This window comes from Anser brachyrhynchus, assembly GCF_964034855.1.
Source record: "Anser brachyrhynchus genome assembly, chromosome: 3".
Lineage (NCBI taxonomy): Eukaryota > Metazoa > Chordata > Aves > Anseriformes > Anatidae > Anser > Anser brachyrhynchus.
Genome location: NC_137696.1, coordinates 9,339,244 through 9,355,357, shown reverse-complemented (window position 1 = coordinate 9,355,357; position 16,114 = coordinate 9,339,244). Strand labels below are relative to the sequence as shown.

At 40.9% G+C, this 16,114-nt stretch overlaps 1 protein-coding gene across 17 annotated transcripts in view; it reads left to right on the top strand.

Annotated features, from left to right (window-relative positions):
• The window catches only part of CCDC85A (coiled-coil domain containing 85A), a 231,256-nt gene that overhangs the window by 145,591 nt on the left and 69,551 nt on the right, over nucleotides 1-16,114 (top strand). For all 17 annotated transcript variants that reach the window (XM_080587533.1, XM_080587518.1, XM_080587530.1 and 14 more), the window contains one exon: nucleotides 1,961-2,876. In XM_080587533.1, coding sequence (XP_080443659.1) covers nucleotides 1,961-2,876 — 916 coding nt within the window. The remainder of the gene's footprint in view (nucleotides 1-1,960; nucleotides 2,877-16,114) is intronic.

The window sequence follows — 16,114 nt, the reverse complement described above, 5'->3', positions numbered from 1 at the left end:
TTGATTTAACTCTCTGCTTGAATGAGAATCATAGTCCCTAATGTTTCCTTCTGTGCTTCCCATGGCTGGGGAGAGAGCGTGACTGCTTACAGGTAAATTACCCTGCTGTAGCATGTACAGGTGCATTACAGACCCAGAGAGTTAGCTCAAGGCAGGCGTGACTGCAAAAACCTTCTGTCTCGTTGCTTTGAGAAGTGAGATTGTTTTCAGAAATTCTTTTGGTGAGGTGAAGTCGGAGGGAAGGGGAGAAGACCCAGAGGCAGTGGGGGCTTTAGCATTTTTATGTGAGAGTATGTTAGAACAGCAATCTTGATCTGCAGAGTGGCTGTAGACAAGTAAATTATTGAGAAAGCGTCCTCGATAGTAGCATGACGTAAGATAAATAGCATGTGGGGGAAGACTGTTCCTGTCTCCCAGGTTTTCCCGTTCCGCAAAGTGCGAGGGTGTCTGTATGAGTCCCCTCTGCCTACTGAGAATACATGGTGTCTGCGGGTGAGACCTGTCAGTGACAGCACGTCGGTAGAAACAGATCTCATGTCTTAAAAGCGAGTTAAATTACAACAACAGTGTCTTTCTCCCAGCTCTGTATGAAGGTGTTGTGCCATTGTATGGATTTATTTATCTGCTGGATAAGTAACAGGACACACCAAGATGTGTAGGAAGGAGTGACAAATTCTTTTCTCCGTGCTCTACTCCCTAAGTGATGTTTAACTTCCTCCATTTGTTCAGCTGCCTCAGCTGGAACTTCTGAAAGGAATTTGGGAAAACAAGGCTTTAAGCCCTCCTTTGTCCCAAGTGAAAGAATGGGGCTGTGAGGAACTGTGACCAGCGATGCCTGGTCTCAGTGCCTCCTGCTTCTGCCCGATGAATTGAGGGCTTCCACACAAACTCTTCTGTTCTACTATGGGATCATTTTAAATACTTCTCTCCAGCATAGATTTTTTGAGGCTCCTGTGTAGCCTCATTGAGATTTCTCCTTTGCTGAATCTGGGTTTAAATCACTCAAGTTCCAAGTTGTTCTGAGAGGATCAAATGCACGTGTGCATGCACACACATCTGGTGGTGTTGCAGAAGCTTCATTTTCTGAAGAAACTGTGCTAAAATGGGCTTTTCGTAAGGCTAAATTTTTGACAATTGTGGCTAATCTCTACTTGTAATATTGTACATAAGGAGGGATGAACGGTTAGATGAGAGAAAGATAAATATGGTCACAAGCCAGTTTAGTAGAACTAGGAACATGAAATAGTGAAAATATTTTCTTTGGCATGTTATTCTGCTTATAGTAATAGCTTGAACGTTTTTGCTTCAGATGGTTCCTTGCTTAGAGAGGGGTGTGGAATCACATTCTTTGTTTTATTAGGAGTGAAAAACCTGTTAAAGCGGATTAGTTATTTCAGAGTGGTTGAAGCAAGGCTGGTAAAGTGGTGATTGACAAGATTCTCTTATGGAAATCTGAAGTGAAATCAAACAAAACCCAAATATCTTAAATCTCTAAAACGCTCACTTTTTAATGTGAATACGCTTTAGGGAATAGGGACTATAAATGTTAATAATTGGGATTACGGTTTCTGATGTACCTTACGTTTTTATTCAGCAGTAACTTGCATGTGAATATTTCTCAAGGGAATGAGATCCTCATGAGAGAGCTTATGATCTTTGCCCAATTTGGGACCTAAATTATTCTGATATTTAGGATGAACACGAATTAAACACACAACATTTTTATGCTGTATCAGAAGTTAGTCTTTGAATCCTTCAGGGTTAGCTCCATGCTATATTCATTTTTTTTACTGGGCAGCAGCTTTGTTGGAAGCATGATATTGTATGCCAGATCTACACAATTATTTATGCCTTGCTTGAGTGCTTAGATGTTGGGTTTATGGCACTGGCTTGTATAATGTGATGGTATAACGTTGATTCTTTTAAACACTTCCCTGTCATGATTCTCTTTCTTTTAAAGGATATCAATCAGAAGCTGCAGGAAGATAACCAAGAACTGAGAGACCTTTGCTGCTTTCTGGATGATGACAGGCAGAAAGGCAAGAAGGTGTCCCGTGAGTGGCAGAGACTGGGCAGATACAGTGCGAGCGTTATGCACAAAGAGGTTGCCTTATACTTACAGAAGCTGAAGGAATTGGAGGTGAGACAAGAAGAAGTGGTTAAGGAGAACCTGGAGCTGAAAGAACTGTGTGTGTTGCTGGATGAGGAGAAGAGCGGTGGAGCGGGCAGCCGGAGCTCTATTGACAGCCAAATCAGCCTATGCCAATTAACTGCAACGAGTGCTTACATAAGAGATGTTGGCGACGGGAGTAGCACTTCTAGCACGGGAAGTACAGACAGTCCGGATCATCATAAACATCATCCAAGTACTAGTCCAGAACATCTCCAAAAAACTCGGGGTGAAGGAAGCCCTGAGCATCAGAAGCACAGGAGTATCAGCCCCGAGCACCTCCAGAAGCCGAGGGGTTCTGGCAGTCCTGATCATCACCTGAAAGGACCAAGTCCAGAGCATCACAAAACCATTGTCAAAGCACCTGAACAACAAAAGCACAGCAGTAGCAGTCCAGAAACTCTCCCAAAGCACGTTTTGAGTAGTAGCCCTGAACACTTTCAAAAGCAGAGGCCTGGTAGCAGTCCTGAGCATCAAAAGCACAGCAGTAGCAGCCCAGATCATCTTCAAAAGCACATGCTGAGTGGAAGTACAGAACATCTCCACAAAGTGAGGGGTACGAGCCCTGAGCATCTCAAACAACACTATGGAGGGAGCCCGGAGCATCTCAAACATCTCAGCGGAGGCAGCAGAGAAGGTACCCTCAGGAGACAAGTAACGGATGACCTCTCCCCTCACCACAGAAGTATATACAACGGAATGAATGGTGGGTCGATAAACTTAAGGAAAATGTGCTCTGAAAACTATTAAGGCAGTTTCCGTGGTATTTCAGATGTTAATGGAAAAGGAATATATGGTTTTTTAATATGAAATGAAAGGCAACAAGTCTAGTGTCAGCATTATTCCTGTAGCAAGTGAATTAATCAGAGTGTACCTGTTTGCCTGTCCAGTAGCTGTTGGGTGGATTTTAAAAATGGAGAAGTGGATCTTGAGTGTTTGTCTGTAAGGTATAGAGAAGCAGCTCGTGGCCTTGAGCCTGCTCTGTGGCTGGTAGGTGTAAACTGCCTGTCCCTAGGTAGGTTTATGTTTACGTTGGTTAGAGGGGAGATGCTTATGTTTCTTGTCTTGCCTATGTTTGAGTCAGCGGAGTGGAGGTGAATATCTCCTGTTTCGCTTCCACCCCAACCTAGTTTGTCTGAGGCTTTCACGATTGTAAAAATTCCCATTTATTGGGGGAAGGCTTCTCTACATCTTTTTCTCATAAACTTTGGGAAGAACCCAGATGAAGAGTGAGGCTCGGTATAAATGAATCTGATACCTTCTGCAGCTTATGCAAAGCTGGGGCTTTGCAGTGTTTGATTATAATAAATCAAAAAAATGAAGGAGGATCTTAGGGTGCTTTATATGTGTGATGGTGTTATTGCTGCACTTCAGAAAAATGCCCAACCAACAGGCCAGCTTCTAAGAGCTGTGTATCCTCAGTGATTGCAATTAACTACTTTTTAAAGATAGTCACAATTCAAATATTTCAGTGTTTTGAAAGCCTGACAGTTATGACACTATTGAAAGGAGTGAAATACAGCAAATGAAATGATTACAAAGTTCAAACATCCTACTGTGCTGCTGGAATAACTTTTTGTAGATTTAGCAGAAGTTCTATAGTCTGCTCCAGTTTTTTCTTTGTGCTTTGAGATGTTTTCATAAAGGAAATTACCATCTTGTATACATGAAAATCTATTTCTCAGACCTTTACAGAAGATTTGAAGGCATGCTCTGAAGTGAGGATTTTGCCTTAGTAAATTGTCTTGGATGGAGTTCACGTGTTTACATTTTATAAGCAGCTGCAAGAAGTTGTGTTGACATCGGTGGAACCGAGCACTTGTTGGATCTGCCTGGGAGATGGAGTGAGCCCTGTGCCGGGTGCTGTCCTCACCATTTATCATGTTGCTCTCTCACATCTGTCCGTTTTATCTATGATGATTATCCTGGCTTACAGAATGCCTTCAGTTAACCTGCTCTGTAGGGACAAGTCCAGATTCCTAGTAGTGAAATGGATATATTTGACAGGGCTGACACACCCCAAAGTGGTAAGTGTTAGAGACTTCTCATGCACTTCTAAAACGTTTTAAAATGATTAATAAGAGTGCTTGACAACTTTGCGAAGATGTATAACACATACCTTTTAAAAGTTGGTCTTGTAAAACTTGCTTTAAATACTGTACTTCATTCAGTTCTTTCTGTTTAAAATGAGTAAATTGACCTGACTGTAAGTAGAGTGAAGTATGGAACCAGAAAGGTGGCTTCTTAATCACACTTGCTGATAATGTAGAAAGGTGATGTAAGGTTTTAGGTATTTATTTTTAAAATTCAGTCGCAGACAAAGATGTTTTTTCTGTTGGGTGGGTTTTCTGATGGGTTGGTTTTCTTGGTCCAAATAGTCTTGCTGAGAACACAGCCACATTATTACCAGTGAAAGCAGTTGTTACTTTAAACGTGAGTTGACTGGCGTCCTTTGTGCAGAGTATTTCACTGATGTACAACTTGGACTCAAGCCACAAGGAGCTGGAGATGGCAGCTGCTGATTTGGGAGTCTGTTTATTGACTTTAATCAGAGTTTTGCGTGTCCTTCTCTTAATATAATCATTTTTGCAGAGGACTTGGCTCACCAGTGAGTTGTCAAATGTCTCTTCTTTCATATTTGTATAACTTGATGCAGGCATGGGACAGATGTTAGCTGTGAGGTTTACTTCTGGCATTGGTCTGACCTTGGTTGGTGGTGGAAACTGACAGCTTTGCTGTGAGGAACCAGCCTTAAACTTCAGGAAAATACTTGGTCCTCACAGCTAGGCTGATTGGTGGGTTTGGGGGTTTTGTTGCTGTCAGACACTGTAAATGCAGAGAAGAACAGTTAATGTGAACATAGTAAAAGTACTGGCTGTCATCACTTGTTATTGTTGGGAAAGCAATGTGTATATCTTTATTTACACACTTCTTGTGTACCTGTGTGCATGAACCTGCCACTTGATTATAGGTGGGGAGCTGTGCATTGAGGTTTTTGTTTTTTTTTTTTGGTTTTTTTTTTTTTTTTTTGCATCTGCTGTGAGGAAATACAGTGTGGAAAATTCTGATGAGAAATGTAAAAGGATGCTATTCTTGATTCTTATCCCAAAATTGTGTAGTAAGTAAACTATGTCATGTTGGTGAAACCTAGTTTATTGTAAAACTTGGAATGTAGCTATCTAGGAGGCATTTGCACGCCTATGTGGTTGTCTTGCAGGGCAGATTGTACTTGTGCTCTGACACTTGTCTGAGCCACAAGGGTGAAGTGTTTGTGATCCTAATGATGACTAGCAAAGACTAAAATCTTCTGACTTATAAATATATAAAATGGTGTAACCAGAACTTAACAAACTCAGTAGAGGGCTGGTCGGTCTCCGTTGGTCTTAACTCCAAATCACATTTGAGAGGGGAAGGTATTCCTCTGCACATCAAACCTCATTCTTAAAAGTACTATGCTGTCTACCTGCAATTGCTATTCCTAGTTAGAAAGCATGTATGCTAACAGCCTAGCTACTTCTGTTGGAATGAGGGCTCCCATACATTGCTAACAGCTCCTGTTTGCCCTAAATTCTGGTCTTGTTAGCACCTGTGTGACCACGGGGAACCAATGTATTCAGTAACGTACGGTTTTCTGTACCAGAACCTCATGTGTAAACACACACGGAATGGAGTTAGAATCATTGCAGGTTGTGGTCAAACTCTCAAGCTAGATTCATTTTCATGTAATATTACAGTGGCATCAGAAATAGGATGCGTAGCTAAAGTCTGCTTTACAGGATATGGTATATGCATTAGTCATTTTGGCCTCATGAGGTACAACAAGAAGTTATAGCAGGTTGGAAGCTCTCTTTTGTCCTTAGGAACAGCTGAAGGAATAAAGGATGAGGTGATAACATTTTCTTTCATAATTTTCTTCATTTTCTATTCTCAAAGGTTTGCTCTTGTCATTTTTCCTTGTATGACAGTTCACTTTTCATTGATAAGATTTATAAAGCTTTAAAAAAGGGAAAAAAAAAGTAACAGTGCAGTATTTGACACATTCTTGTGAAACATGTATCTTCAACTTTTAGAGTGACAGAAAATGGTGTCTGAAAGCTAAGTTTGGCTTGATGGTTGCTAATAGAAAACATATGTATTTCCTTTTTTTTTTAAAGGCCCCACCCACATAAAACATGATAACTGTCTTTTGCTGTGATCACTCGAGTGTTCTGGCTAATGAGCACAGAGGTATTTGGGATAGAAAGACTGCTGAAATTAGAAGAGAAAATACCAGTGGTAACAATGTTTTATAGAGAGCATTTATGCTCTAGAATAATAGATGACAGTCTTTAACTTTGACACAAATATGTGGGGTGTAAGTGCCTCTGTATAAATTAATGTGCTTTCAGCATTTGCAATCTAAGTGGTGTTCTTTATTCCAAGCAATTTATTGTAAACTTTCTATTTTAAGCAGTCCTTTGTTTTACCCTGGGCTTTGACTTTTATGTGAAAGGAAAATATCAGAAGGCTTTCATACGTGCTTTTTGCTTCCTGCTGAGGTTATTAATGAAGAGCAGTAAAACTGCTGACTAACACTGTACGTACCACGGGAGGTGTGAGGGCTGGGAGAACAGATGCAGCAGCACCTCTTGAGCAAGAGTATTTGTAAGTTAAACGTGGCTTCAATCTTGAACAATTCCTGCTATAAATGTGCTTCTTAGGAGGAAAATAAGATAAGAAAACACTTTTATTTTGCTGCGCTGAGTACAAAGAGGGAACTGCAGTATGGCTGCAGCGAGAGAAAACTTGTACTAATGTTAGTGAATTAACTGATACCCTTTCAGTGGAAATAGCTGACATCCTGCTGGCCAGACAGTGAAATGATGTCATTCTGCGTAGCTTTAGTCGCATTATTTTTCTTACAGTTGAAATGGAAGTAATTTGCCTGTCATGAATACAGTGCACAACACTGCATGTAACTCGAGCTTTCCCAATGGCACCCACTACTGTACATCTGCCACGTGAGACCTGATACAGTGTTGCTTATTCCTGAGAGCAATCGGTTGTGTAAGCCAAGGCTACAGGATGGATTGAATTTTTTGCTTGTCAGTATGAATTTATCTACTGTTTATTTCAGATATTTATTATTTTAATTGTAGAGCTCTGAAACTTTTGTGTCAATGGGAGTCTTTCAGTTGAATTCCATAGGTTTTGCATCAGACTTGTAAGTCAGTTTTAGTTATCACATGCTGTAAGAGAACTGGGGCATGATATGTGAATGTGTATGTGATTAGAACATGCTGTGTTTATTACCAAACTCACTTTTTTGTGGAGTAATTGGTCAGGTTGAAAACGTGGCTTATAATACCAAAATGATGAACCTCCTAGAAACTCATGTAGGGCTTGTGGGAACAGTTTACACTTACGTATCCTTAACTTCACTGACAAAACCAGTTTGGGTGTAAATATTTTAGTGTGTGGTGAATCATCCTTCCAGCAAAAGTATTGGTATGTTAATAAAAAGACTGAAGCCCCTTTGTAAAGAAACTTGTCTTGTTTCAAACAGTTGTATGGATGTTCCAGCACTCCAGTTGCTGAAAGGTTTGGGGCATTCAGACTAGGCTGACTGCAGAGGTTTGCTTCTGCTGCTGTCTGTTTGATGCCGTGATGCAGTGGTATCACACGTTATCACAGAATCACAGAATCGTCTAGGTTGGAAGAGACCTCCAAGATCATCTAGTCCAACCTCTGCCCTAACACTAACAAGTCCTCCACTAAACCATATCACTAAGCTCAACATCTAAATGTCTTTTAAAGACCTCCAGGGATGGTGACTCAACCACCTCCCTGGGCAGTCCATGTTATGGTGGAAGCGTAGTGAGGATTCAGCAGAACAGCTGAACACCACCCATTACGGGGCTAAAAGTAAACCACAGCTACGTGTGATACGTAGCACTGTCTGCAAAGTCACCACTTAGAGGTTTTATACTTCCATCCTTTTTCTCATAGATGGCATGTCGTGCTACACGATGCTGGTTTTGCAGTAAGGACTTCATGCTAATTCAGCCTGTCTTTAGAGGCAGTAGCCCTTTCACTACAAGTACTAGAGCAGGCAGGAGGTTCCTACATGGGGTATGCTGTCCTTAAACCACCACCAGCACACCAAGTGCCTTTTAGAACAGGGTCTGAGCTAGCCTGCGATGGCTGCGTGTGTGATAAGGTAGGCGTGAACTGACAAGTGTACAGCTGCTGCCAGGGAGCCAGGTACTTGTTCCCTGCTTGTTGTGTCATGCTGTAGTGACAGAGGCCTGGGGGCAGCCCTGCCAGCAGCTCTCCCTTCAGACCTTCGAGCTGTGCCCTTGCTGCAGGCATTAGGCAGTGAAAAGGGGAGGTCAGTGGCTCTGCTGGCTGGCTCTGAGTCTGCTGGAACCTCTCTGAGGCCTGAACAAGGACCTCCAGAGGTGAAAGGCTAACAGTAGATCATGGCCACTACTGACAGTGTCTTGACAAGCACTCTGCAGGCCAGCCCTTGGGCTCATCCCCTGACTCCATTAGTGTTACACCTGGGATGTATTGGTTTTTCAGTTTATTCAACGTATGTTTTTAAAATTAACTTATTTCCTGAGTGGTGAGTAGGAGCTTGTTTCAGCATGTACTGAAAAAATAGAAAAGCTTATTTTCATCCTGTTTGGTCAAGATGCAAGACGTTTGCCTTCACATCACCAGGAGAATCATCAAGAGCTTGGAGGGCCGTTAGTGTTGTCTTCTTGCAATAGGTGGGCAGAATTTTTTTATTTTTTGTGCTGGAATGGAGAGTCCTCACATCAAAGCCTTGTCTGAGTCCTTGCTGGAAGAGAGTACCTTTAATTTGAGGACAGGACCTTATGTGACCTTGTCTTGTGCACAGCTTCCTGAGTTACTGTGATTTGATTTTATTGTAGTAAAGTATATATTAAAATATTACAGTGATTAAATTGCCAGAGACAGAGAATTTGACAATTCTAATGCAGAGTTAGAATATTATAATAATAATTCTTGGTAAGTGTTGCTTATTTAAGTACTTGAGCCTAGTAGGATATACGATGTGCTTTTACTAAAAGATGTCCTGTTATTTTTTTCTATTTTATCTATTAATGGAATGTTTTTTTGAGATTTAAAAAAAAAATTATTAGGAAGTTAATAATAGAATATTGCTGCAGGTTGTGTAGGGACTGGAACTGGTTCGTTTAATAACTAAGGAAGAGCACAGCAGTCAGTGTAGCATGGGGTTAAAATTTTATACCATCATTCACACACAGAGTGCATAGACAGTGACAGGTGTTGCAGGACAGTGAGGCATTCCCAATTACAGGGTATTTAATGAGGTATAATAAAGCTTTGTGTACATAAGAAATGTCGCTAGCAACGAAAAATTCATTGGTTTCTGAGCTAGTAAGTCATGTCTTAATTAATAAACTGAAGCATAGCTTGTCTTAGGTCTTATTGTCATATACACTGCTATATAGTTACTGAGAGAACATTGAGAATTATCTTCAAGTAATGATCTTGATATAAATCTTGTCGGCATGTTCTTTTTGAATAGTTAATGAGTGGGCTCTATTCAGAGAATGAGCTAGGACTGAAACACTGAGCTTTGCTTCTTAACGCAGAAAGAAGTATGCCTTATACTTAACAGCCACACTGGTGAAAGGTCTACAACTGAATTATGTGATGCATGTGGTATGATTGGCTTTCCCACAACCTCACACTTGAAGCTGTAGAAGAGACACTTTGTAAGTGTTGATGTTCTTGTCGGTCTGAAGATAACTGCGCTATTAAGTCTTAGTAAAGAAAAACTGATAGAGCACTGTGCTGTGGAATTTGGAAGAGTGCTTTAAGAGGATACTCAATTGTAACTAAACTCTTAAGCCACACTGGCAGACTAGCCAGGCTATCGCTGCTATGAAATGATACAGAGCACAACGGCAGTCAGGGTCCTGAGCAGTATCAGGCATTCCTTTGGGTAACACAAAATGAAAGATAACATGTGAAAACACAGAAATTGCTGGCATTTGGGAGAAGAGATCTAATTCATCCGATTTAAGGCAAACGTCAGCTTCTAAGTAATAGGAACTGAGAATGAGCTTTACTCTGGCATTTTGTTCCATTGCTGTTAATGGCAAGCTTTTTGGTTTGCCTTCATCTAAAACAGCTAGTCCTGATTCCTGCTGGGGAAAAAAGGAGGCTAAAATGTTGATTGCATCAGTGGTCTGATCCAGTGTAGCAATTTCTAATTTTTGTAAGATGGTTCTTCTGGTTGTTGCTCTTTCATATGAGGATGCATTTTTTTTCCCCATACTCTTATTTTCTAGCTGTGACTTGTGATATTCGTCAAGGACATAACAGTTTGGTCTTCACCTTTATTGCAAAACTCAAGTAATGTGAAGGGTTTTAGTAACGTTCTTTGATTCCTTCGTGTACGTGAATTAAGGATTTTCATTAATGTGGGGAATTCATAATCAAGAAATCTAAAAGCGTATTTAAATAAACAAAAAAGAAAAATCCACCCTTCTCTCTTTCCCTGCTTTTGAGTTTTTTTTCAAGTTCTCTCGAAATCAGATCGCTTGTTCTGGGATTTTCCAACAGTATCACAACAGAAAGATACCAAAGAAAATGAGAAAAGGGAAGGGATAGCCTGGAGGAGGCCTTGGACTAAAAGACACAGATACACTAGTAGTAACAGCAAGTTGGTTCTGAGGAAAGTAATTATACAAGTTTAATGTGGGGGGAGGATATATACTAAAAGCAATCAAGCAAACAACCCTCCCCGCCCATACCATAGTGATAGCAGTCTATGCACATTAAATATTTTTGGAAGTCTTTTTTAGTGCTTCAAATTCTGCAGATTACACAGAGAAGAGTCAGGATCGTGATTTGAGATCTGTCCACAAGCATTTGGTGATACACAGCACGAAAATGTTTGCAGATTTATTGATTGTGAATGGGAAAGCTGATATCTTGAGGTAGGTTGTCCTAAGAGATGAACAGTTACATAAAGCCTGTGAATAACAAGTAGTCTTAGTTCAGCTTGTCAGTTCTGCTGTAAAACTTTGGGCTTATTTGCATTATCTCTGCATCCTTGGTGAGAGGAGGGGGCTAGCAGTTTTCCACTTGTATACTTTAGCAAGTTAAATGTTTCTTTGACCTTTTATTTTTTACTTTGCTGTGAATTAGTACAGATAGGTCAGGTTACATAAGGGAAAAATGGTTACAAGATTTATAGTATTGTTTTGAAGAAGTCCGTATCATTATTTAAGTGGTTATTTAGGCTAATCAAATACAACAGTGTTCAAGCCCTGTCATGAATAACAGATGTGTTACATCCAGGAGATCACAGTGAGCCATGTGGTAAGCAACAGTACTGAACCTTTTTTTTTGGTACTTTCTCAAGGTTAGCCAAATTATTCCAGGGCTTTTATGCCTGTTACATCAAACAGATATCCAAAAATACCTTATTTGATCAGTAGTGAGACATTTCTTTCAAATGTTTGGCCTCAAAGGTCACTGTATTTATTTCACTGCATCTCTCCTATCTTCGTGTGAGTGGTAAAAATTTGCATTGATCAATGCTTCCTGTAGGCTTTTGGAACATGTATTTGTAACTGGGATTTGAAGGGAAAAAAACACACATGCTTTTGACAAAGGGTACAGGTCTGATTCATCACTGTGTAGCGTACTTCTATATGAAGTTAGATAAGCCTGGAGAAAAGCATTGATTGGTGACCCACATCCCCTCTTGGCTGCTGAGTCCAATCTTGTTTTACAGTGGATGAATCCTAATGATGTTAAAAATCCATCTTATGATTTTTGTGGTTAGAAAACATTACTGATGACATTGAGGTGGGTCTCTAAAAGTACTGTTTGATTGTGAGGAAGAAAAAAATGCTTCACTGAAGGCAGATGAATGCATCAAGCGTGAGCATATGAAAGATGTGAAGCAGAACCTGAAAATTGGCTCAGATCCGAGTATTTTGCACTTCACTCCTTGTTGGGCACATGACTTGTACTGAGATTGGATCCCTAGAACAAAGCAAGATGCCTAAATACCCGTGTCCCTGCACTGCCCTGAATGAAGTTCCTTGCCTCTTACTGTAGTTCATCTTGCTTCCTTGTGGCTGTTTTAAAGGTTTTTGTAACTTTAACTTAACTTTGAATTTCAGGCTTTTGCAGTATCATTAAATCCATAAAGAAAACGGATTTAATGCAAATAAAAGCAAAGCATTCCAACAACGGGTTTTTTTCCTAACCAGATCTCCAACCACCAAGACCAAAGGCTCTGCAGTCTTAACTAAACAGCAGAAGATACCAGAATCAATGTCTCCTCCAGGTACAGGTGCTAAAGAACTCTTTGATTTATTCCTTGTTGTTGGAACTTGGCACATGATCTATGTTCCAATCAATAATGCTAAATCCTACATGTTGACTGCTTGCTACCATAGCACATGAATATTTTGGGGAGGACAAAAAGCATCCTGAGCATATTTAATATTAATCCTAATTTCAGCAGTCAGGCATTGCTATTTGCATATTTTACCTCCTTTATAGAAATAATAAAATTGAAAGATTGCTTGTCTCTTAGAGTGTACTGAAAAGTTGAACTCAAGCTGATAAAAATGAATTGCTGGATTGCCTGCCAGCATGGAACTGACTGATCAGGCTGTTTCGGAAGCATGGCTCAGAGTTTTATCCTCTCAAGCAACTCCATCATCCTGGTTTTGATAAGAATGAGTTGGATATTTCTAACTCTTTGTATTGATCACACTACTGCAGTTATATCCAGTTGTAGACTCATGGAGTACCGAAAAGATACTTAGGGAAGTCTAAACAGAGATGTAGCTCAAAAGGACTTGCCTTACCCTCTTTCCTTATTACTCTACAGCCACCCAAATTGAACAGTTCATTGTACTTAAAAGACAAGTCAATGCTTATCAACTGCCACCTGGGAATGTGTACCGTAGGCACTGAAGCTAGGAGTCAGTTTCCTGGGCAACATATTCTATTCAAGCTCTGTTGCCTGGTGGTGCTTTTTATTTTAATACTTCTTTTTTTTTACCTCTAACAAAATCAAGAGATGATTCTGATATCCATTTGAAAAATCAATATTTGAAGGATTAATGAAGGATGTTTGAAAGAGAAACAGCTTTTTTTTCTTTGAGGGCAAAATATCTGTTAAATTTATCAATGTGAAAAGTTCTGTACTCGTAGTGTAGCAAATCTTGGTTCTGTTCTGCATTTGACTGAGGTGCACTTAGCAGATGTATTTTTTTCAGTAAACTGATGTTAGGTGTCAATCCTACATATAATAATCTAACGTGAGGTTTGGGGTATTTTTTGTCTGTTACTAGAGAAACAAGGTGTTGACCAGGTGCAGTCAGATGACACTCCCTCTCAGTTTTATCATTTTTAATCGAGTGCTTTTAGTTTTGTTAAAATTTAATTAATTTGTTCTTGTAGCGCAGCCCAGAATTGCATCATGATGCAGAGGAAGCAGTAGTCTATTGAAACTCAGAGGAAAAAGCCTGGAATGGGAGAGGAAAGTGATTAGTAGATTGTCGCTGTCTGGAGCGAGAAGAATTCGGATAATGTTCGTGTTCAGTCTGTTAGGAAATGCTGTTTCCCAGGGAACCAGAAGCATCTTCATTCCAAACACTTGAGTCTTATAGTGCCTGTGTCCTTACCAGCAGTGCAGTATCCAGGTGCCTCGGGGGGTGAGCGGTTGTGTGAGCCAGATGAAGTGTAAACCAGCCAGTGGCTTGACTGGTCTTGCTAGCATGGCTGTTGATACAGAGGTTTCTAAGTACTAAATCTGTGTCCTGTTCTGTTCAGTGAAATGCACTGGGAAGGGTTCTGGAGAGACACTTCCTTTACTGCTCCAGGAATCTGATTGGGAATTTGGGGAGTACAAATCTGAGAACACTCAATTTTTTCCACACCCAGAGATGCTTGTTGCATATAAGCAAACATAAGTTTCTCTATTTTAATGGTGTAAATTAGAAGTAGTTCTTTGACTTACAGGTTGCATGACCATTCTCTCCTGATGTAGGCACTGTCCCTTCTAGCAACCCAGATGTGTTTGTAGCTCAGGGCTCAGTCCAGGTGCAGGTCTGCTGAGGGGCCCGAGGATTCAGCTGGCGTGGGGCTGTGCTGCCCAGTGGTCTGTGCGGCATCGCGCTGCCAGGCGGGGAGTGCCTGGGGTAATGGGCTTGCAGAGAGGAGGTGTTTGTTGCCCTGGTCCCGCAGGAGCAGACAAGCATTTGTCCTTCTGTGTGCCTGTCCTCTGCTCCCTGATGAGCTCCTGGCAGCTGCTTCTGGGTTGTGCCCAAAGCTGAACGGATTCTGGTCTGTGTCGTCCTGCGCTTCCCCCTGCTCCCAAGTGACTCTCTGCTGACTGGGCTTCCGTTCTGCACGAGGAGTTTTTCTGATCTACAGCTGCTGGACAGACAGATGTCAGTCTGGGACAACCTGGTGGAGAGCAATTGGATCAAATGAGCAAAGTGCAGGCTTTGTGAGAGCCACGTGCCAGCTCCTCCTGGAAATCAGCGGAAGGGGGACCCAGAAGACTGCTTGTAAGGCACAGGACACATCAAAGTCAGCTACTGACGGTCAAGGAGCAGCAGGCCTTGGTGTGAAATTGTGGAATTCTCATATTTAAACTTTCTAATGGTTCTCTTAATATTGATTATCTTTATTCTTAACATGAGAATAATTATTAGATCATGTGATCATGTGCAAAAGTGATTATTTTTTTAAATGTTGGCTTTTTTCCGTGTGTGAAGTTAGAAGAATGCATACTATTTGTGGTTCTTCATTTAAGCAGCTCATTCTTTTGGGTTTTCCTTTTTTTTTTTTTTTTACTACCTCAGTTCTGCAGTTTAGAGGCTGGGCATGATCAGAGTTTTAAAAGCAAATACTTCTTGGTAGGGAGGAGTTTAATTTGGGGCTAGAGTAAGGTGATGGAAACAAGATGTTGGGAAGTGGCAGAAGACAGCTGACATCTCTCACTGGAGGAATCATGATGTTGAACTGAAGTCTTGCTTGAAATGAGAGGAAGGGCTGGAGGTGGCGTTTGAGGACGGAGTTGCGTGGGTTCAGCTGGCTGGAGGGGCCCTGCCTGATGACAACCCTCCTGCAGCGGTGGCAGTCAGACGCGGTTTCTGATCCTCACAAAGAGAACTGATACAGGCATGATGGTCTTGTGGAGCTGAGACCTCGATACCTGCAAAGAGCTGTGGATGTGCTGTCAACCTGAGTAAGCTCTTACACCTGTTGGAAGTGCCTGGATGTTATTTACAACTTACCAGTAGTTCTCAAAACAATTTACCAAGGAAGCAAATATTGTGATCTTCACCTTGTGCATGAACAAACAATGGGCTGAACAAATGACAAGACAGGATCAATCAGCCACCAGCTAAACCTTAAATCCAGATTTCCTGCATTTTAGCTACTGGTTATTCCATTGCATCATACCAGTTTTCTAACAGCTTCTTTCTCAGCCTGTTTTGAGTGCGGCATAAGAACTGGGGCTGAGGTTACTCATGTGCCTAGAAAACACCTTAGCGAACAATTAGCTTGATACAAACACTTCCAATGTGTTTCCTTTCAAAATCAAGTCTCAAGGCAACCTGTTTCCTTCCTTCCTGAATTTCATGAATTATGCTAACCAGGCCAGTGGGGATCAAAGCTATTTTTAATTTTTTGTGTGTGTGCAGCAGGCAACCTGTATGATGTTAATGCATCTCTTGCATTTACAGGGTGTCTGAAATCTCTCGTTCAACATAGTGACTTGCAGTAAATCCAAACTGAGGAAAAAATGGAGTGCTGTGATAGCTGTACTAAGGAAATTTTTCTGCCTTTTTTCTTTTGGCACATTTTTAATGTTGCAAGATGGGTGTGTAGCTGTAGTCATCTTCATTTAGGAAATAAAGA